This window comes from Mauremys mutica, chromosome 3 (genome assembly GCF_020497125.1).
Source record: "Mauremys mutica isolate MM-2020 ecotype Southern chromosome 3, ASM2049712v1, whole genome shotgun sequence".
NCBI classification, from domain to species: domain Eukaryota; kingdom Metazoa; phylum Chordata; order Testudines; family Geoemydidae; genus Mauremys; species Mauremys mutica.
In genome coordinates this window covers 40,095,420-40,118,153 of record NC_059074.1, presented here as the reverse complement: position 1 = coordinate 40,118,153, position 22,734 = coordinate 40,095,420, and the positions used below count along the sequence as shown (strand labels likewise).

General features: G+C 42.0%; 1 protein-coding gene across 6 annotated transcripts; it reads right to left on the bottom strand.

Moving 5' to 3' along the window:
• Positions 1-1,515: 1,515 nt before the first annotated feature.
• Positions 1,516-22,069, bottom strand: ALKAL2 (ALK and LTK ligand 2). Of its 6 annotated transcripts, XM_045008774.1 has the most exons (7): positions 21,863-22,069; positions 19,955-20,284; positions 17,325-17,378; positions 17,130-17,210; positions 14,654-14,719; positions 3,568-3,596; positions 1,516-1,795 (listed from the first exon to the last, which is right to left on the bottom strand). In XM_045008774.1, the coding sequence occupies exons 2-5, from the start codon at positions 20,211-20,213 to the stop codon at positions 14,655-14,657; spliced, it is 459 nt and encodes a 152-aa protein (XP_044864709.1). In that variant the 5' UTR covers positions 20,214-20,284; positions 21,863-22,069; the 3' UTR covers positions 1,516-1,795; positions 3,568-3,596; position 14,654. The 6 variants fall into 6 exon arrangements, with proteins under 6 accessions (XP_044864709.1, XP_044864704.1, XP_044864706.1 ...); XM_045008769.1 differs by lacking the exon at positions 3,568-3,596; XM_045008771.1 differs by lacking the exons at positions 3,568-3,596; positions 21,863-22,069 and adding an exon at positions 21,604-21,696.
• Between the last annotated feature and the right edge of the window lie 665 nt (positions 22,070-22,734).

Here is a 22,734-nt window from a genome sequence, read left to right as displayed (position 1 = left end):
ATCTCCTTGTTAATCTCCTTCCTTCATAGACCTTGGGGAGAACAGGCTTGCTTACATTGTCTTCAACTTGCTCATAACACTGTTCCTCTGTATTTGATAATGATTATAATCTAATCCAGGGGTCAGCAACCTTTCAGAAGTGGTGTGCTGAGTCTTTATTTATTCACTCTAATTTATGGTTTCAGTAATATTATGGTGCCAGTAATACATTTTAACCTTTTTAAAAGGTCTCTATCTATGTCTATAATATATAACTTAACTATTGTTGTATGTAAAGTAAATAAGGTTTCAAAATGTTTAAGAAGCTTCATTTAAAATTAAATTAAAATGCAGAGCCCCCCCGCCCCCAGCAGTGGCCAGGACCTGGGCAGTGTGAGTGCCACTGAAAATCAGCCTACCCCTGATCTAATCTCATGCAGCAGGGCTTCAATTGGTCACCTGCATGGCTTTGGTGGCACCTTAGTCTGTCTTATTCACTGCTTGTGGCACACATTAGTTTAGTCTCCTGAGGACTAAAATGCTTTGGTTTAATTGACTTTGTTGGGCTCAACATAGGGTATTTGGATGGAATTTAATAGTGTGAGGTATGCAGGAGGTCAGACAAGATGATCTAAAGATCCTTTCTGGCTTTAAACTTTATAAAACTATAAAAATCCTAGCCCCAGTTACTTGTATCATACTCAAAGGTTTTATACCGTACAGTCTAATATGATTTAAAGGACTTGTGTAAAATAGATGGTTCTTTGAAAGAAATCGTAAGTGTCAAAACTTTCATGTGTCTGGAGTGCATTTATTAGAAATGCTCCATAGTGCGTGGTTTTTGGTTTTGGGTTATTTTGGTCACAAATAAAATGACACATGCACCAAATGGGTTGGGTAGGTGATTTTAAAGAAAAGTGAAATGCATAGTGAGACCTCCTGATGCAGTCTTTGTTTAGCCTTTTCACACGTTACTTTCCTAATATAATTTTGTATTGGATTTTAATAACATTTACAGATTATTTTGCTCTGAAACACGAGTAACCACATTAAATCAATTCCAGTTTGTGAAAACCATTATTCTAAAGGGACATTTAAAGAATACACATTGAAGCTCATGTAATATATCAAACACTTTATTACTCATGTTTGTTATTTACAGTATTTACATATTGCACGTTAGCTGGAATGTTTACACATTGAACAGAAAACCAATGGCAGATTGTGTGTGTATATGCAAAATCCACACTCCTTTGTCTTGAGAAAACATGTTCACTTGGAATTGTGTTTTGTATTTGTCATGCAACTTGTAATTTGCACTCCAAGGGTACAATGTGACCCCTCCAACACTGAAATTTTTAAATGTTTGTTTTATCCAAACTCTCTTTTAATTGCATAAGCACAAAGAATATCAAGTGAAAACCACTGCTGTGGAGTAGATTCATTAAGAGTTTGGGGTATATAAACAAACATCCCTCCAAGTCTCGGAATTCCGCAACAGAACATTAATTTCTTGGTGAGGGGTACGTGTTCATGTAATTTTTGGCAGCACTACACATCAAATGTGGAGTGTACTTTTAAGTATGGAGCAGTAAGTACTATTGGCAGTTATACTACTGTAAAGGATGTAGATCTGCAAACTACTGAAAACATACAAAACACGTTAAAAGAATTACGGGAAATAGTCTGTCAATCTGCAAAAATAAATCCTCTTGTTCACAATGGAATATGTTATAAAGGTATTAAGTTCTATTTCCCTGTTGGTTTCCAAGGCACTTCTCCTGGTTCTTGGTGTTTCTTTTCTGTATGGTAGTATCTGTTGTGTTTAAAATAAATAAATAAATTAGTTGCCTTTTATCATTTTCATATTTTAATTCAGCTGTTTAAAATGCATTTGGCAGATAGAATAGAGTTAGTAAATAAAGATTTTTGTAACAACTGCCTCTGGAAAATCTGGTAGTACGTTTTTTATTCTGTTCATATTGCACTACTCACTAAAGAAACCTAACAGATTAGTGTTTTGGAAAAGCATCCTCCTTTGTGCTATTCCTATCTCTTTGTTCTATGGCTGAAAAACAGATTTTGAAAATTACAAAATTCCACTATTTTAAATATTTAATACTTTAAGCTTAGTTTTTTAGAATAAATCAATTTCTAAATGCAGTAGTGAAGTCAAAATATGAGTACATATCAACAATGCTATTAACATTGTCATTTTTGTAGTCTTAAAATCTCACTACCAATATAGTTTTAGCATAAGGTCTGCCCACATAAATCCAATGGCAAGATCAGGATTGAGGAGCCCAGGCATGCTTCCACTGAGGCAAAAACTAACAGTAAAATTATTTAAGTACAGCAGAAGCAGGAAGCCTGCCAATCAGGCAGTGGGACCACTAGTCACCAGAGATGTTAAAGGAGCACTCAATACAAGGCCATTGCAGAGAAGCTAAATTAACTCTTTGCATTAGTCTTCACTGCAGCGAATGTAGGGGGAGATGCCCAAAAAGAATAGCTCTGGTGTGGGTAACAAATCTGAAGTACCGTCCCAAATTGTGTCAGCTGGAAAGGATTTAGAACAAATTGATCAACTAAACAGTAGGTCACCGGGACCAGATGGTATTCACCCAGGAGTTCTGAAGGAACTCAAATGTGAAATTGCAGAACTAGTAACAAGTATGTAACCTATTACTGATATCAGCCTCTGTGCCAGATGACTCGATGGTGGCTAATGTAATGCTGGGCACCAGAGGAGAATCTGGAAATGACAAGCCAGTAAGCCTAACTTCTGTATCAAGCAAACTAGTAGAAACTATAGTAAAGAACAGAATTATCAGAAACAGATGAACATGATTTGTTGCAGAAGAGTCATCACAGCTTTTGTAAAGGGAAGTGATGCCTCACCAATGTATTAGAATTATTTGAGGGAATCAACAAGGACGTGGATAAGCATGGTCTAGTTTATATAGTGTGCTTGGATTTTCAGAAAGTCTTTGCCAAGATCTTTCAGGCTTTTAAAGAAATTAAAGTAGCCATGGGATAAGAGGGAAGCTCCTTACATGGATCAGTAATTGGTTGAAAAATACGAAAGGGTAGAAATAAATGGTCAGTTTTCACAAAAGAGAGGTGAACAGCAGGGTCCCCCAGAGTTCTGTAGTGCGACCTGTGCTGCTGTTCATATCCATTAATGGTCTGGAAAGGGGGTGAAATAGCAAAGTTTGCAGACCATACAAAATTATTCAAGATTAAGTCCAAAGCAGATGGCGAGAAGTTAGAGGGATCTCACAAAATTGGGTGACTGAGCAACAAAATGGCAGATGAAATTAAATGTTGATAAATGCAAAGTAGTGCACATTGGAAAAAATAATCCCAACTGTACATATACAATGATGGGTTCTAAATTAGCTATTTCCAGCTAATATAGCCAAGAAAGAGATTTTGGAGTCAAGGTGAATAGTTCTCTGAAAACTTCTGCTCAATGCTCAGCGGCAGTCAAAAAGGTTAACTATGTTAGGAACTATTGAGAAAGGCATAGAAAATAAGACAGAAAATATTCTAATGCCACTATATAAATGTATTGTATGCCCACACCTTGAATAATGAGTACATTTCTGGTCATCCTGTTTAAAAAAAAAAAGGTATATTAGAATTGGAAAAGATACAGAGAAGGGCAACAGAGATGATCAAGGGTATGGAACAGCTTATGAAAAGAGAACCCCATGTTCAGAGTGACCCAAAACCTTTGTATTCCACTCCTGGCTTTTGGTAGTCAGAGGTGAATCACTCCCTAATTGCCCCGTTCTGTTACACTCCCCCTGAAGCTCTAGTATGGGCCACTGTCAGAGATAGGATACTGGTCAAGATGGATCACTGGGCTAGTGTGGCAGTTCTTATGATAGGAATTTTTTCACTCCGTTCAAAGGAAAGATCTGGAGAGATGACAGCAAAAAATTTAGTACTGTGTTTTGAAACCCAGTCTTACCAGTATAATCTGACTACAGCGGGACAACTCAAGTAGGATTTGTAACAGTGGGCCTTTTATTTGCTGGAAATCTGTGGCTTTTTCAGCAAATTCACAAAATGTTAGTATTAGCCCTTCTCTGAACAGCTCCTGGGAAGTAATGACTGGTATTGAATCATTGAATTGTGTTAGCTGAATAATGTAGGTATTACCTTATGGACTAGAAATGTTAAGTCAAAAGTAGTTGAGATATAGAAGCTTATCAAAACACATTTATCTATGAGTGGTATTCATTCACCATCAGATTTAAAGTTGTAATTATGCATAGCATTGTAAAGATTAAAAATTACTGTCACTGTGAAGTTTAGCATTATCTCCATGATGCAGCTTTGCCGCAAAGCAATAGTATGCATTTTAATGGATATTTATTACAAAATGAGAAGATGTTAAATAGTGTATTCCTTTACATTGGTCCATGTTCTCTTAAGTCATTTTTATGTCTAATTTTAAGGGTCTAATATATTAAGGCTTGTCTACACACAAACCAGGACCAAAATAACTAAATTAGTTTTAATTCACATCTTTTCATTATATTGGTGCAAGTCTGTGTTGACACACTTACTTTCAGTTGACTATCCTATTTTGATGACAAACTCAAATCAGTAAAAAATTAACTTTGCATCAGAATAGCAGGATTGTAAACTTTTTGCAGCAGGGGCTGTCTTGTTCTGCATTGTACACAATGGAGTTTTGGCCCTTGACTGGGATTTTTAGTGCTACTGTAATACCGAAAGACCCGGGTCATTGGCAGGCAAGATCAAACCGGGGACCTTAGGGCATGGAGCTTAGGGCATGAGCCTCTAGTGCATGAGCTAAAAGCCAACTGGCTGTTAGCTAAGGCTGTAGAGCAGACTTATTTTATCTCTCGCTCTAAGTGGTCTCAGTGCCCCTAGCTGGGACAGAACACCACACCCAGAAGTTGTGTGGGTTATACTACCACAATACAAATAATTAATAAAATCCAATTTAGTTATTTTAGTTTCACTTTGTGTGTAGACAGGCCCTTAATTACAGAAGAAACTGACTGCTCTAATTGAATGTGGCTTTTTCATTCTAATTCATTTTTAGTGGCTCATATTCAATAAATATTTTTAAGCTAAAAACCTTCTAAACCCCAAAGTGATTATTTTGCGCGGGAGGGGGGGCGAGAGGAGAGAAGCGGAAGGTGAGGTTTAAATGTTTTTTTTTCTAAGCATGAAAAAACTTTGTTTAATAAAATGGAGGGGGTTTGCAGTGAGAACGTGGACAGTGGAATTTAAAATGTTTAATTTGGCATATAAGTTGCTAATCAGGAATTTGTGCTTTGCTAAGTTTGAAAAATAGGAAATAGTGTATAGCACACTCTTACTAATTTAAGTGTGCATTGTGACAGATATGCCATATCCTTGGGAGACCTTATTGAATTAAGTTTAAGTATGTTGGGGTCCATTGTATTAAATGCAAATGTATTATTGTGAGCTGGGATTGCATGTAAGCTCTCTAGGGGGAAAAGTGTGATGTGAGGCTTGGGATTTCAAAGAACTATACTGAAAATGTGCCAGACAAAAATGAACTATGGGATAAATGTAAAGTGTATTTCCTGGAGAATACCTAAAGCAGGCTAGTGCAAATTCCTTACCTCTGGTTATGCAAAAATCTATCCTTCTTTGAAGCTATACCCTGAGGAGTGGGTCACTGTCTGCTGATTACCTGTTTCTGGAGACTGGAGATCAAAGGTCTTAACAGTATAAAGAAATGGCTGAACTGCCCACCCTGGGTTCAGGTTCTGAATCTGAGGCAGTTATGTATCAGAGGGGTAGCTGTGTTAGTCTGGTTCTGTAGAAGCAGCAAAGAATCCTGTGGCACCTTATAGACTAACAGACGTTTTGCAGCATGAGCTTTCGTGGGTGAATACCCACTTCTTCGGATGCAAGTGGTGGAAATTTCCTGGGGCAGGTATATATAAGCAAGCAAGAAGCAAGCTAGAGATAACGAGGTTAGATCAATCAGGGTGGATGAGGCCCTGTTCTAGCAGTTGAGGTGTGAAAACCAAGGGAGGAGAAACTGGTTCTGTAATTGGCAAGCCATTCACAGTCTTTGTTTAGTCCTGAGCTGATGGTGTCAAATTTGCAGATGAACTGGAGCTCAGCAGTTTCTCTTTGAAGTCTGGTCCTAAAGTTTTTTTGCTGTAGGATGGCCACCTTAAGATCTGCTATTGTGTGGCCAGGGAGGTTGAAGTGTTCTCCTACAGGTTTTTGTATATTGCCATTCCTAATGTCTGATTTGTGTCCATTTATCCTTTTCCTTAGAGACTGTCCAGTTTGGCCGATGTACATAGCAGAGGGGCATTGCTGGCATATGATGGCATATATTACATTGGTGGAAGTGCAGGTGAATGAACCGGTGATGTTGTGGCTGATCTGGTTTGGTCCTGTGATGGTGTTGCTGGTGTAGATATGTGGGCAGAGTTGGCATCGAGGTTTGTTGCATGGATTGGTTCCTGAGCTAGAGTTACTATGGTGCGGTGTGCAGTTGCTGGTGAGAATATGCTTCAGGTTGGCAGGTTGTCTGTGGGCGAGAACTGGTCTGCCACCCAAGGCCTGTGAAAGTGTGGGATCATTGTCCAGGATGGGTTGTAGATCCCTGATGATGCGTTGTAGGGGTTTTAGCTGGGGACTGTATGTGATGGCCAGTGGAGTCCTGTTGGTTTCTTTCTTGGGTTTGTCTTCCAGTAGGAGGCTTCTGGGTACACGTCTGGCTCTGTTGATCTGTTTCCTTATTTCCTCGTGTGGGTACTGTAGTCTTGAGAATGCTTGGTGGAGATTTTCTAGGTGTTGGTCTCTGTCTGCGGGGTTAGAGCAGATACGGTTGTACCTCAGTGCTTGGCTGTAGACTTGGGTGGCAGACCAGTTCTCGCCCACAGACAACCTGCCAACCTGAAGCATATTCTCACCAGCAACTGCACACCGCACCATAGTAACTCTAGCTCAGGAACCAATCCATGCAACAAACCTCGATGCCAACTCTGCCCACATATCTACACCAGCAACACCATCACAGGACCAAACCAGATCAGCCACAACATCACCGGTTCATTCACCTGCACTTCCACCAATGTAATATATGCCATCATATGCCAGCAATGCCCCTCTGCTATGTACATCGGCCAAACTGGACAGTCTCTAAGGAAAAGGATAAATGGACACAAATCAGACATTAGGAATGGCAATATACAAAAACCTGTAGGAGAACACTTCAACCTCCCTGGCCACACAATAGCAGATCTTAAGGTGGCCATCCTACAGCAAAAAAACTTTAGGACCAGACTTCAAAGAGAAACTGCTGAGCTCCAGTTCATCTGCAAATTTGACACCATCAGCTCAGGACTAAACAAAGACTGTGAATGGCTTGCCAATTACAGAACCAGTTTCTCCTCCCTTGGTTTTCACACCTCAACTGCTAGAACAGGGCCTCATCCACCCTGATTGATCTAACCTCGTTATCTCTAGCTTGCTTCTTGCTTGCTTATATATACCTGCCCCAGGAAATTTCCACCACTTGCATCCGAAGAAGTGGGTATTCACCCACGAAAGCTCATGCTGCAAAAGTCTGTTAGTCTATAAGGTGCCACAGGATTCTTTGCTGCTGAGGCAGTTATGAACTTGTAACAACAGGGAGAACCCAGTTGTGGGTTTTGAAGGACTGACATCTACCAGAGCCATAGGTTGGAGTGGGGGTGACCTCTGGTAAACTTTTTAGCATGCATGTAAGGTTTTGTTTGTTTGTTTATTTTATGTTTTCTCTGTAGTGCTTTCACCTTAAGTGTGCTTGCTTAGAAAGAGCTGTGTGCTAAGTTATAATTGCGGGCAATACACTGGGCATAGCCTCTGGAGGGAAAGCAAAGCACAGATGCTAGCCTTTTACACAGTCTGGCTTCCTGGGGATATCATAGTTTAGGCAGGGAACTGCAGCTTTAAAGAAGTCCTGGTCAGGAAAGAGTGAGACGCAGCTCTCTGCCCAAGAGACATGACTGCCAGGAGCCGGAAACCTTTAAGTGGGTGCCCTTAATGGACCACAGGAGCAGGAAATAGGTGCAGCTTCCTTCAAACTGATAGGTGTAGAGTGGGGTTTTTAGACTTACATTTGTGTTTGTCTGGATATCTTAGTAGACCTAGAAGATTTCAGATGCTCTATGCTGAGGCACATCACGCTTTCATTCCTGTTTCCCCTGCCTTTTCAGAAACCCACTTAAGGGGCCAAAGATTGGCTAGTAGTTACCTTTATCTTATGTCATAATGCTACAAAATTCCCACATCTTTGAAATTTTGAATTAGTCTTCTGCAAGCAACTAAATACCTCAACTTTGCTATAGACTAGGACTCTGCTAAGAGAACACTTACAACTTACAGTGCTTAGTGAAGATGCTTTTTCCACTGATGAGAGTTTCTCCCATTGGTTTAGGTACTTCACCTCTTTGAGAGGTGGTAGCTATGTCAGCTGGAGAAGCCCTCTTGTTGACACAGCGCTGTCTACACCGAGAGTTCATTCGGAATAACTGTATCACTCAGGGGTGTGGATTTTCCACACCCCTGAGTGACATAGTTATACTGACATAAATTTGTAAGGTAGACCAGAGCTCAGTGTGTCATTCTGCTGGAGACCCTGAATGCCATTTGACTGCAAACTCAAATAGGCATGCTGGCACTACCACTTTCATTTCATCCTGTTTTATTTCCTTTTATAGTACAAGAAACTAGATTCAACATGATAGTTAAGATTTAAGAAGCACAAAAATCAAGAAACTTAGTTATGCTGCTATAGCATCCCATTATCTTTCCAGCATGACTGACTACACAGAACCTGGTTCAGTGATGAGCTCTGACAGGTAAAACAGGATTGTGGACATTAGAAGGCCCCAGTCCAATCAGCCTGACAGCTGCGTGCACAGTCTGTAGAATCCTATGCCACTGTAGGAGTCTGATTGCAACAGTGGTCAAAAATCCTATTTTTCCACTGGTGTGTGCCTAGGAAACTACTTTGCTATAGGATGAGGATATAACCACAGTGGTTCACATCTTGGAGGTAACAAAGCGGTAATGGTATACATGGTATTAACCATGTATTGCCTAGCTAGTTGAGTGTCCAGTTCAAGGCTCTGGTCCTCACCTACAAAGTCTAAATCATCTGGGGCCCGTTACCTCAGCAGTTGTTTCCAAACAGCCCAGTTTGGTGGCTATGTCCATGATACTATATATGACAGATCAGGGTACACCTTGCAGAAATAGGTGTCATAGGTATCTTGGTAGAGGGCCCATGGCTGTGAAACAGTCTTACACTGAAGTTTATGGGAAGCAGCAAAGAATCCTGTGGCACCTTATAGACTAACAGATGTTTTTGCAGCATGAGCTTTCGTGGGTGAATACCCACTTCTTCGGATGCACTTCTTCTTCTTCACTTGCATCCGAAGAAGTGGGTATTCACCCACGAAAGCTCATGCTGCAAAAACATCTGTTAGTCTATAAGGTGCCACAGGATTCTTTGCTGCTTCTACAGAACCAGACTAACACGGCTACCCCTCTGATACTTGACACTGAAGTTTATGCAAAACAGGGCTTGTGTGGGTAGACATGACCGACATTTAACTCCATTCAGTCTGAGTCTTTGAAAGAGACTGTGTAGGGGGGAAGGCTGTGCTCTCATCAGTTGAAAGTATTTTCTAATATGTTTTTGTAAGGACCCCAGAACTACTCTGATTTAGAAATTTTGTGAAATAATGACTAAAAACACTATATACAACCATAGAATAGGGTTAGTTGCTATAGTATTTCAGTTTTCCAATTTGTGCATTTAAAAATCTCAAGTATTATGTTGCATTTCTAACAGCTCAGAATTGATAACATTTGGTTATCTTCATGAAAGTTAACACATTAGATAACTTTTAATAACAATTTTTATCTTGCACTCCTTGAGCTGTGCATCAAAAGAATACTTCTCTCATCACCCAGTTTTAAGATACTGGTAAGAAGAATACTATATACCATATGATTTAAGGTCTATTCTTGCCCTACAGTGTATTGAACCTGCATCTTTAAGTAGGAAGTAGTGTTTCTCCTGCTATAAAATGATCTGATCTTTCTTTGAAAACTGATAGTTTTTCTAATGAGGTACAGTAACTATTTCACTGGCTGATCATGATAATTCCTTGATACACAGTATTAAAGTTTATTTTTTTCACCTTAGTTTACTACTCCTTAATTCACTAATAGTTGGGACTTTTGAGTTTTCAAATTTAAAAATGTATCAACTGCATTATTACTCTTGCTATGTTGTACATTTCAAGCATTTTTATTTCTTTACAATTGACATTTAAAAAAATCTTTAGTTGTATCAAGTGGCTGGATGGAAAAAATAAAACTAGCTAAAGAATGACTATAACCTTATTCTCCATTTCTGTAATAAATTCTTATTAAATATCTTTGATTATGAAGATAATAGTTATAACAGCTAAGCCATTAAAATAAAAAATAAATTACAGAAGGGTGTAATATTCAGGGTTCATTGCATTGTGAAGTTCAGTAGGTGTTAAGAAAATTCATTATGCTCTAAAAGGGAGATGGCTAATATGATATGCATGTTATGGTTTTACTATGGTCAAGTAGAAAAAGCAAGCTGTATATAAAATATTTAACAGGCTCCTGTCTCTGACGTGTGGCTCTGCCCTAGGGAATCGTATTTTTCACCCCCAAAGTAGGATCATATTTGTGTGTGGGGCAATCCCTGACTGCATGTGCTCATGGCTGCATGTGCACCTATCAAGCCACATGCAAGCTCTGGAGCTGGATGGGAAACTCACAGGCACAAAGGAGTTGTGCATACTAAAGAGCTAGAAATCCAGCCAAAAATCAAGCCTATAGATAATATTTAACGTCATGCTATTCTGCTTCACAATGAATAGCAATCAGACACTAGCCAAGATTTTCAAAAGTGTTTGAGGTGCCACAATTTTAAGATTCTTCACCTGACACATTAAAGGGGCCTGGTTTTCAAAGAATGGATGATGTACACTTTCTGATAATTGGGCCTTTTTAGGGTGCCTCGATTTGGGCACCCAAAATCACTAGTCACTTCTGAAAATCTTGGCAACAATCTCCAAGATTCACAAGGAAGGCTAGACAGCCGTGGGGCAAGTGTCTAAGACAAACAGCTGAGCAAAGAACAAAGGAGAATATGTTCTCGTTGAGGATGTGGTTAAACCTTTTTGGCAACTGTAAAGGCGCTCCTACTGCTCAAGATTCATTTTTGTAGTTCTGTGTATCTGCTGGCAGAGAGGGATGTTAAGAATCTTTTGTTGGAACCTGAGCGCGCACAGCCTAACTTGTGCTGGGTTTGCTAGTGAATATCCACCTTTGTTCAAGATTGTATTATGCAGAAATTGTACATAATGTCACTGAGACAATTGTTTAAATGCTGTCTTTGTGTCTACTTGTTTTATCTGCCTCTTGGAATCTGAAGCCTTTTGCCTACCTTGAAGTTGTGATAATCCCAAGCATGTTGTGAGTAGAAATCCAAAACAAATCTAACCTTTTTCCAACATAATCTCAAAGCATGGACATATGTCCATGCATCTCCAAAGCAAATAAGCAAAAGCTAACTGCTAGCTTTCTAAATGGTCACTAGCATTAATACATCCCTAGCCTGCTGTCAGAAAGAGGTGAATGAAATAAAAGTTTGAACTACTGAGCAAGACAGAAAATAACAAAAATAGGGATAATGAAACTTGCCTTTTCTTTGTAAAGCATTTTGAGATCTATTAATGAAAAGCACCAGATAATAATATAATAATCCCTAGCTCTTACTGTTTTGACTTGTATAAACAAAATACTCCAGGCATGGAAATTGAAAATAATGTCATTTAATTAGTTTGGACCATGGGTATTTTCATGCTTAATCAGACCAGTGGTGGTTCTAGCAGTGTCCTGTCTCTGACAGGTACCAGTATCAGATACTTCAGAGGAATATGCAAGAAGCCCTGCACTTACGGAATAACCAGCCCACATGGAGAATTTGTTTCTATCTCCCACTAGGTAGAGGTACCCAAAAGCATGATTTAAAGATAACTAAGAACAGAACAATGCGGTCATATTAAACTTGTGGAATAAAAAGGTGTATTCATTAGCCATAAAGGGATGTGAGTGCATGCAGACAACCACTCCCCACCACTGAGAATAACAGAGCCTCTTTTTAAAATTGAAGAAAAATATATTGTAGATCTTAAAGTTCTCCTAAATTTTCATAATTTGACCTCTTTCCTGTGGTCCTAATTCAGGAAAGCATTGAGCATGAGTTGAAAGTTAAGCACATGCTTAAGTGCTTTGCTAGAAAGGGCCCTCAAAGTGTATGGTTTATTAGTTTCCAAATATGTGATCACTACCTATACACCACTACTTAAGTCAGCATGGCTAATGCGGAAAGGCAGCCATGTATCACTGTGCACTTTTATTAAGAATGCATCCATGAATTTTGTCTTCAGTTTAGGGTGCAGTATAAAATAAGTGGGGGGAGGGGGAGTTTAGACAATAAATTGTGAGGGGAAAATGAGCACACATGAAACGTCTCAATGTGGCAAAATACTCCAAAGATCTATCATCATTATAACTACTATGAATTTAGAGCCAAATTCTGCTCTCTTTTATACTCATGTAAATCTGGAATAAATCCACATAAGTAACTGCTTTAGAGTGGTAGAACAAAGCAAAACTTTGTCCCCGATGTTCAATGTTTGTCTTAACCCTTGATTTACTAGTAGCTACTAAGATGACAGCAAAAGCAAGAAGTGTTTATTTTCTGTTATCTTGTATATCAGCTGTTTATTCATTAGAGATTGATTATTAGCTTAATTATCTTAAGTATATGATATGGGTTTTACAGTTTTGTATCTATATGTATTCAACTGGCATTAAGTTGCAAAATTTTGAGTATCTCTTAAAAGCACACAGAAGGCTGGGTCCAGCAGAAATTATCCAGAGCCTGCACAGAGATGGGTTTGACTGGCTTGTGTAAAAGAGCAAGAGAACTGTTTTCCTCAGAGCTCCTTCTGTGGAGGTGATGGGACATGATGACAGCCCCACCATGCTTTTCCACAGGAGATACCTTACATGGAAAAGTTGAACTGTGCAGCAGTTTCAATGCATTATCTCTATGGGGAAGAGTTTGTGGAGTGACAGGAAGAAAGATCCTCTCTAGATCTTCCAAGTTTGGTAGTGAAATCTATGAATCTTGAGACACCTGTGATGACAATCAGTCCTTCTTCCCACTAAAGGAAATCATTCAAAAATTATGCTGCTATCAGTGACAACCCAGCAGAGGTTGTGCCTTATGGCCACTCTCAGGAGAGTATGAGCCCCTGGCATTATGGATTTTCTAATAGAAATTCACCAAGTTTCAGAGTGGACAGGTGCCCCTGAAAGAAGCTGCCCCTTGTCCCTTCTCACCCTGAAAACTCATAAAATGCCAATGGGAGGTGTTGATGCAGAGAGACTTTCAGGAAAAGGGGAAAAGAAACAATGAATTTTAGGATGTGCTCCCCTATCTATGCTTACTGGCAGGTATTTGTAGCAATACCATTCCATCTATGTCTTGCAGTAGAATGTATGGATGATAGGTGCCAACTAACTCCCTGAATTGCACAATTCACTACCTTGGAACTGTAGAGTTCCCTTACCTAGAACAAGGAATTTACCTCATATACCCAACATCGGTCTCACAAGTCTATGTGTCATATGCAATAGCTTCTGTGATTTTACCCTTAACCAGGCAAGATCTGCATCATGGAGTTGCCTCCATGACTGCATTACTAAGGGTAAATGAAGCTTTCAGAAAAGGAAGCACTTCTACAGCTATAGGACCTCAGGAACCTACAGACCTAATTTGTCTCTGGTTTGGTTTACTTCATAAATTAAAACACATACAACTGTATTTTTGTCTCAGCTGATGGGGGACAGGACATGGACTAGAGTGCAAGATGTCAACTCTTAGAGGTATAGATATTTTGGGAGGACATTCTTCCTTTTGTGTGCACTGAAATTCCCACTCTCTCTAAAACGAGTTAAGCAGGTGCATCAAGGAAAAATAACCCCTTGGAGCAGAAGTTGAACATAATGGAAATCCAAAGAAATCTGAGTAACATACATATTGGGGGTATATGACAACTGAATTATTCTAGGAATACCAATGACATCTATTTTTAAAAACTTACATATCTATAGTTATGTATACATTAATCCATATTAAAATGTACCCAATAAATTTAAACCTGTGAATGTGAAAGGGCAGCCAGTGCCAATAAACACAATTGTACACTGAGTCAACTTGAAAAAATCAGCAATGGCTGCTGTGTTTTGTTCTATAAAAGCAAATTCACTATCTGCTAACTGCATACTGCTATGAATAATTCACAGCTGATGTCTATGGGTCTTTATAATGCCTTCCAGTAGGGGATACCCTTTATTTATGGCCAGTATTTTCCCAGATTAAGATAGTTATGTCAAGTGCTCTGAAAAGGGAATACCTTAGCCAAAAGAAGATTGTTTTTACACTCATGAATGTTTTATGTCCACAATGCAAAATCCACAGCTTTGCTATGCAGTAGAATGTTATTACCTCTGTCAAAAAGCTTACCTTATCCTTCCATGCACATTGGACTTACTGCCAACCGAGTAAGAAGCCTGGCACATCTTTTATAGTCTGTCATGAAAAAGATCATAAATACAATAACTTAATGACACTGCTAAAGTCACAGATTTTGGTTTCAAAAATAAAATAAAATTGATAGCGGTGCTGTTCAAACTATCATAATTAACTTTAATCAGTACTTTGATTTAAAGACTTAGGTTATAACAGGGCAGACATTGGCCCCATATACATAAGAATTACCGTTCAAATATTAGGTGCCTAATTTCTGTGCATTTTCTTTGCAAATTCTTTGATTCTGTGCACAAACAGCACAATTGTGCATGCAGACAGCCTGTGTGTATGAATATATGGCCAGTTATACATCTAACTAGCTATGGTGTGCATAGGTGTTGGATCTGAAGCTGCAATCATGGCATCTGATTGTGCAAATTAGGTGTTTGAAGTGGCACTGTCCCATCATTGAAATGCAGCTCTCTGTGAACTAATAGTACCAAGATAAATAGTAGTGCAGTCCTCCAACTAATTATCCTAGAACAATTGAAGAACAGAGCAATAGAGTCATGGAGGCTCAGATCTTCAAAGGTATCTAACTCCTATTGAAATGAGTAGAAGTTAGGTGTCTAAATATCTCTGAGTTCATAGAATTTAAAAAAAAGACTAGTTACATCTTACGTTTCCTCTGGCAGTATAGGATGGTTCCCTGCACTATATTCTTTAGATCTTTGCATAGTCTTGTTACACAGATAATGAGTAGTGGTGGTGTAATAAGTAAAACTACAGCAGTCACGGTTGAAAATGTTTCATACCTACAGAGTTCAGTCAGGTGATCTATTTTGTGTACAGTGCAATCTGGGTGCAGTGCAGATGGAAAAGGAATTATTCAAAGATTGCTCACATGCTCAGTTAAAGACCTCCTGCAGTCCTACAGCTAGAAGCCTGGGTTACAGTTCAAGTGTCAATAGTTCTTGATATATAAAACCTGACCTTAAAAATCTATCCTACTACCAAACTGCAAAAAGCACTAGAAAGTGTACTAGAGGAAATACTCTTGTACTGGCAGTGGGATAGGTCTTTTCCCTCTCTGAGGCAGCAAACCACAGGTGCTTTATTTTCTTGTTTCATTTGTCTTTATAATAGTAAGTAGATGTAACCAGAAATCAGAATTATAAAAGTGTTACAGTACTCACATTACCACCTAAACCAAGCTAAGGCTATTATACACTGAGAATAAAAGCAGCATATGTATTTCAAGATTCCATGAGAAGTTCTCTGAGAGACATATTGATAAAGTGACATCTATGGTTGATTATCCATTATACTGCTGGTTATCATTTCACTAATGCTTAAGTAAGTCACGTGCTTGTGAAAGGTGCTTGTGAAAGGTGCCGGATTGTCAGCCCTAGAGCCCTCTACTCATAAGACAGGTTGGGTACAAACACCACCAGTGCCAACTCTGCGCTATTTCCCACCAATATGAAGCATCTGTGAGGAAAGAGCTAATTCAGTCTTTAAGCCCTTTTGGTCCTTGGCTTCACTGCTGAATGTTCCAATTAGTGCTGAATATGATGTTGATTTTTGTGATCTGGTCCACTAGAAATTAGGTGAAGACCGTCATCTTGTTTCAAACATACTACTAGATTATCTGTATTTTACAAATGGGAAGAAGGCTCACACTTCTTAATAAATGTAATATTAAAATGTACAGATTGTTACAAATGGGGAAAAAACATTCTTAAAGCATGGAACTTAGAACCAAGACTTCCTGACTCAATTTCCAGCTCCTCAACTGACCCGCTAGGTGACCATTAATGTGTGCCTCTCTTCTGAAAAAGGCTTTGGAAAAATAGCTTCTTCTTACACAACAGGTCTGTTCCCAGTTTGTATTCAGAATCTGCTGTGCCAAAAATAATTCCTGCTCATCTGTAGTCCTTTTCACACTGCACTGTCAACACAGCTGAGACATTTGTTCATTCCCATCCATCAGTTGATTTGTTTATTAAGTTCCAGTACAGTACACCTTTCTAACCTGCTGAAGGAAAGAGGATTTCAAAGGTGCCATTGAGGACATAATTGGAAGACCCTGAAGTTGCCAAAATGTAACATGCCATAATTTGTCTGTAGAATATGTGTTATAAGTGATGATGCATGAAAATTGAGTGCACTTGATTTGGAGACATGAAGAGACAATAAACCTGGAATCCTAGAAAGCAGTTTTAACAATCATTTTACACAGTATATCCACTGGAAATTCTGTGCCTCAATTTCCTCATCTCTAAAATGAGAATGATAATACTTACCTCACAGGCAGAGGTGAAGATCAATTAATATCTATAAAGGACTCTGAACCCTTTAATTGAAAGGCACTGTACAGTTGCACAGTATTGCCACTATTATCTCCTGTAGCCACCCCAATCAATAGCTTTCTGTTTTAAAAAAGTTAGCTTTGGTTTGTGGCACTTACAAGCTGGGATGGTGCAGTCTCTTGTATTGTGATAAAGCCGATGAAAGTGTTTACTGCATTTTGGACTAAAATAGAGAGGACCTGAAATACAGAAAAAGAACAAGTCATGAGTCAATACAGCACAAAAGGCTTAGCAGAAGGGGAATGGGGCTTATGTGTATGAAATGATGGATACAATGCAAAATTTAAATGTACCTGTTAAATGCTTTAAAAACTTGTCTTTCATCCTCAAATCTCTAGGAACTATTTCTGTTGAGAGGGAAAAAAAGTATTCATTATACTCCACTGCAAATGTGTTTGTCAAGGATGGTAGGGCTACCACAGGAGGTGCCAAAATTTTGCTCAGCTGAGACTCAAAATAACTGTTTACTAGGAGATTGAGAGCCACAAAGTGGAACAAGTTGTAGCTACCTTTATCTTTCATATAGAGAGACTGCTAAAAAAGAATGTGGAGCATTGCAATACTGGGACCAAGAGTGTCCAGCAGCCCCACAATCACATTAAAAATGAGAGTAATCATGAGTCACATTGTAGGGCTCTGTGGGCCACATTTTGGCTACCCCTTATCTAGGTGTATCACTTTAAGATCACTAGTGCTTAGAAACTGTGCAGACTCTACCAGTGGTAAAGGTTCAAGGCCACACCAGGGAATGGTCTCTGGACTGCTCTGTGGTTGTCTATGCAACATTCTCCTATAAGCACCTGCACTATTTTGTCACAGGCAAGTGTTGACAAGCACTATCTGAAATAGCTATTGTGACCATGAGATTGAATTGTTATATTTACAGGAAATCTAGAAATAGCCCTTGTTTTATCTCTAGCATTAAATAAAATTCACAGGAATATAAAAACAAATTGCTTTTCCCAACTCTTGTGGTTTGCTTCTCTGCATTTTGTGTTCAGCAGATGCCAAAATGAAACTGGTTTACTGAAATCCATGTTAGCGTCAACTCTTGTTTGTATCCTGTTGATTTACAGTTATCTTTGATTGCTTTCAGTTACTAACTCTATGCCGACAGCTTAGTGTTGATTGCGTATGATGCTGTACTTTATTTATTTGATCATAAATGCCTAAATAGCCTTTTTATTCCCCTGGCACCTCTTATCACATTTAAAGCAAAGAACATTTCCACCCAGATCTGATTCACTGGTGAGCTTAGACATTTCTCAAAAGTCATTCTTCATTTACTTCTAACTTTAGTCAGTCTGAGTAAAATTGACCATATCATATTTGACCTAATTGTGTCATGACGAGCATTAAAAGCTTACATGCTTCTCTCAAAAGTTTCCCATGGGACAGACGCGCTGGGAAAGTGATGCTAAGACTGAAATAAAGGAGGGCTCTAAGCAATAGTTTCTTTTCAGTGGCAGCAGCTTTGCTGGGAATAAATTCCATTATAATAACAATAATAATAAAACATCCCTTTCACGAGTCAATGACACTGGTACCAACTAGTCTGTTTCTGAAGTGGTTTTCTCATTGAGCCATATTCACCAGTTCATGCCAGATGCTTTGAACTGATTTGCTTATGCAGGACAGCCATAAACTCTGCTTAACCTCCTTGTTAAACTGAGTTCACAGCTGCTTTGCTTTGCTACAGTTGCACAGAGTAGTTGGTTACTCTGGCCCATTAAACTTGTACCATATATTAAGAAAAAGGAACATGTTCTTATTGTACTGAGTTTATGGGGAACTGTTAGGTTGTTTTATTTAATATCTTCACTAATGATCTAGCTAAGAGACTAAAATCACATTTTAATGACAGTCATGATACCAAATTAGGAGCAGTTGTGAACACCATTGAGTACAAAGAAAAGATACATAGGGGTCTAGAGAGATCAAAAGAGATGGGTAGAAAATAAGAAAATGAGATCCACCTGGGGAAAGTGTAAACTGATATATCTAGTGAAAAATAATCCCAAACCTAGATACTCAAGGGAAGGGGAAAATTGAGAGGCAGTAATTCTGTTTAGGAGAGATGGTGAACAGCAAACTAGGCATGAATTTACAATGCAACAGGGAAGCAAGAAAGACCAATTCAATTTTGAGCTGCATGCATAGAAGCAGGACATCAAGGAAACAGGCATACAGTATGACCATCAGTCTGATGTGACTGCATCTGGGATATTACATATAATTCTGAAAAACCTTATTACCAGAAACAATATTGACTGGAGAGAGCTAGGAGAAAAGCAACTCAAATTATTAGAATGATGTAGGGACTGGTTTAGGAGGAAAGAATTAAAATTTGCATGAGTTGACTCTGGTGGTGAGGGACAAATGATTAAATTGACACATTTGAAAGGTGCAAGCACTAAAAAGATAAAGGGATGAATAAGGTTATCAAAAAGGGGAATGAGGCTGCCTAGCAGGAAAAACTTCCAGGTGTGAAATCTGTTAGGTTGTGGAATAGTCTCCCCAGGGAGATGGCAAGAAGGTCAAGTCCAGGGACGTTTAAAACTATAATCCACAGGACTCCAGGCCCTTGAACTAGATGACCTAGGGTAAGCAGGCCTTTTCATCCCTGATTTTTTTACCCCAGTCCATCTCACTGTTCTTTATAAATATAGAGCGTATAAAGCCAAAGCTCATGCAGGTCTGGCTTTGAACTTAATGCATTTTTCAAGTACATTAAACTGAAGTGAGAGTGGAGTTCTACTCTGGGATTTTCAAAGCCAGTTTCTTGTGTAGGAATCCTCTATTTTTGAAGCAGGTCTGCAGATCTCCTGAGGGGGTAGCACCTCCTATAAGAACTGGTATAATGATGCCTGATTTCCCCTTCAAGGAGAGCAAAGTTGCCGGGAAAGGAAAGAAGCAGACTTACCAGCTCTCTGCTCGTCCTGGTACTCTCCATAATCAGCTACTTCTCTTCGGTCTAAAGTATAATCGTGGTTGGAGAAGTATTGCACCCCGTTGTCCTCTTCCATGTGGTGCCTTTTCAGTTCCTGAATAATCTCCATGATGAGACTGAAGAGGCTTTGCCTGTCTTTTAGGTCTATGGAGTCAGTCCTCTCTTTGCAATAACCTGCTGACAGCATTAAGAGCACCAGCCCCAGCAGCACAGGAGACTTCAGTCCGCTCATTGCAAGTTTGAACTGGAGGGTGAATGAGCAGAGGAAAAGAAATGATCCACTTTGAGGGGACTCCTATTTCACTGAAAGAGAAAAATGGGGGTGGGGGAAGGGAGAGTCACGGGGGTGAAATCAGAAATACTACAGGGGAAGAGCAGAGAGGCTACTTTGCACATTATGTAATCAGGGTGCCTTGTTTCCTCCCTCCCACTACCTCCTTAGCTTTTAAAATGGACCAGATTCCCAACTGGTGTAAATTGGCGGCGCTCAAGTGAAGTCAGAGGATTTGCACCAGTTGAGGAGATGGCACAAGCTGCCTTTTACTTGCCCTGCCAGCAGCAACTTTATTCTCCCTGCAGTGCCGACTAGCGAGCCGCTCCGCCGCCCGAAAGCTACGCGAGTCAAAGTACTTCATGCTCCACGGTGCAGCCGGGGCTGACCCCGAAGCGCGCAGCCCCGGGGGACTCGCGCTCCTCGCGCAGGGCCGGAGGACGGGCATTCCCAACGTCACTGGAGCCGAGGAGCGCGCTCCCAGGACTCCCGTGGCCCTTCCTAGCCCGCCCCCCTTCTTATCTCCAGCGCGGCGCAGAGGCCAGTCCCCGAGTGCTGACACGCAGCCCACGAGGGGCCGGCGGCGCGAGTGTGTAAACAGCGGCGCCCGCCTGCCCAGCGAGAGGCAGGACCAGCCCGCTGCGGAAACTTTCCGAACACTTGCCCCTCAGCGCGCGCTGACTTCCAGAGCCAAAGCAGCGCGTGTAGTGCCCAGCCATGCCCAGGCTTAGCCCCCGGCAGGCGCCCTCGCTGCTTCCCCCCACACGGCGCTGGGAGGCATTGCCGAGAGGCAGCCTGCTCCCCCGGCGCGTGCCCACGAGGGCTGTGCCTGCTGCTCCGCCGGGCTTGGGGACCCAGCGCGGTGCGGTCCGGCCCCCTGCCCTAGGGAAGTCGAGAAGCTCCTGCACCAGGGGCGGTTTAACCTCAGGGCCCGGTGCACGAGTCTGCCCCGAGCCTCTGGCACGGAAGGCACGTGGGAGCCCAGCGGCGCTTCCCCCACCCCAGGCTCCTAAAGCGCCCGGAGAGGGGAAGGAGCCAGCTCCCTCCTTGCCTCGCACCTGCCTCACCTCTCGCGGAACCCTCCCGCGCCGGCAGCAGCCCCGCGGCTGATCCCTGGCGCGCCCGGCTCTCCGGGGCTGAATGTCGCGGGAAGCGCTTGGCCCCGCCAGCCCGGCCCCGCCGTTACCTGTCTCCGGCCCCAACGCCGGCCAGGTGCTGCCCTCACTCACTCCCCCCAACGCGGTCCCGGAGTTTCCCCGTTGCCCCCCGTCCCGGTGCACAGGCTGCATCCACGAGCTACTCCATGGCGGCCAGCCCCGGCGCCGCGGCTTATATAGGCGACGGGACATACACGAGGCGGCGGCTCCGGCAGATGTGACCGACTCACTCGCAAGTGGGAGGAAAGCAACAAAAGTCCACTTGGCAACCCGGCGCCCCCTCCCCCGGTGCAGGCTCGCTCGCTCCCCAGCCCCGCGCCGACGTAAGGAGCCGGTCCCGAGCGGGCCGTGCCCTGCCTTTAACGGGGCAGGCGCCTCTGAACTGGGCATCGCCCGCCGCGCCGCGCCCCGTCCGCCGGCCCCCTCGGACCCCGCGCCTCGGCTGTCACTTGCCAGGGGCGCGGGGAAGCTGCGTGGCTGCCGGGAACTTTCTGTCCCGCTGTCCGTCCGTCCGTCTGTCTGGGGGGAGGGGGCGGAGCTGGGCTGCACCTCAGTCGGGAAGCCTGCGGTTATGTGGCGGTGGGAAGGAGCCGGCATGTGCCGCCTTCCGTTATTCTTGTAAAGGGTAATTCTGCAGCGCTAGGAGCCGTGACTGGAAATCCCCCCCCCCGCCCCCCCCAGCCAGCCCGGGAGAGAGGCGCCGCGATCCACGCGGGCTCTGTCCCGAGCGGGGCCGGTCCCCCCATGGCGGGGAGTGCCGCGGAGCAGAGAGCTTTCCCGGTGCCTCCTGAGACACGCAGCAAAACCTTCCCCCCGAGCCTGGAGCCTGCCAAATTAACACTCACACACACACCCTGCCTCGAAAACACACTGACGGGGGGTAGGGGTGATGCTGAAACATGATCCAGCTGAACTTTTCTGTTTGCTTTTATTGTGTGGCTAAACCTCACCCTCGCAGCGGCGAAAAGACAAACAGAAAGTTGGATCGAGCGGTGGGATATGCTCCATGCGGGGGAGGGGACGCCCCCCAGCGCCTGTGTACTTCGATCGGGAGGTGAAGCTTGGAGCTGGGAAGCCAGAGCGGTCCCCTCGCCCTCCTCCTTCTTCCGCTACACTCGGGAGTCAGGCAAGCCGTGAACACGGTGCCATCCCCGAGGCTGGGGATGTCGCTGACAACAGCGACACGTAGTGGCAGCGAATGTAATTAATCTCCAGGGAGCGTTCTATAGAAGGGTGTCCCCCTGCAAAGTGAAAGTGACTTGGAGGGCGAGGTGAAAGAAACGGAACGAGATCAACATCAGGGGCTGCTATTAATCCGAGCCCTT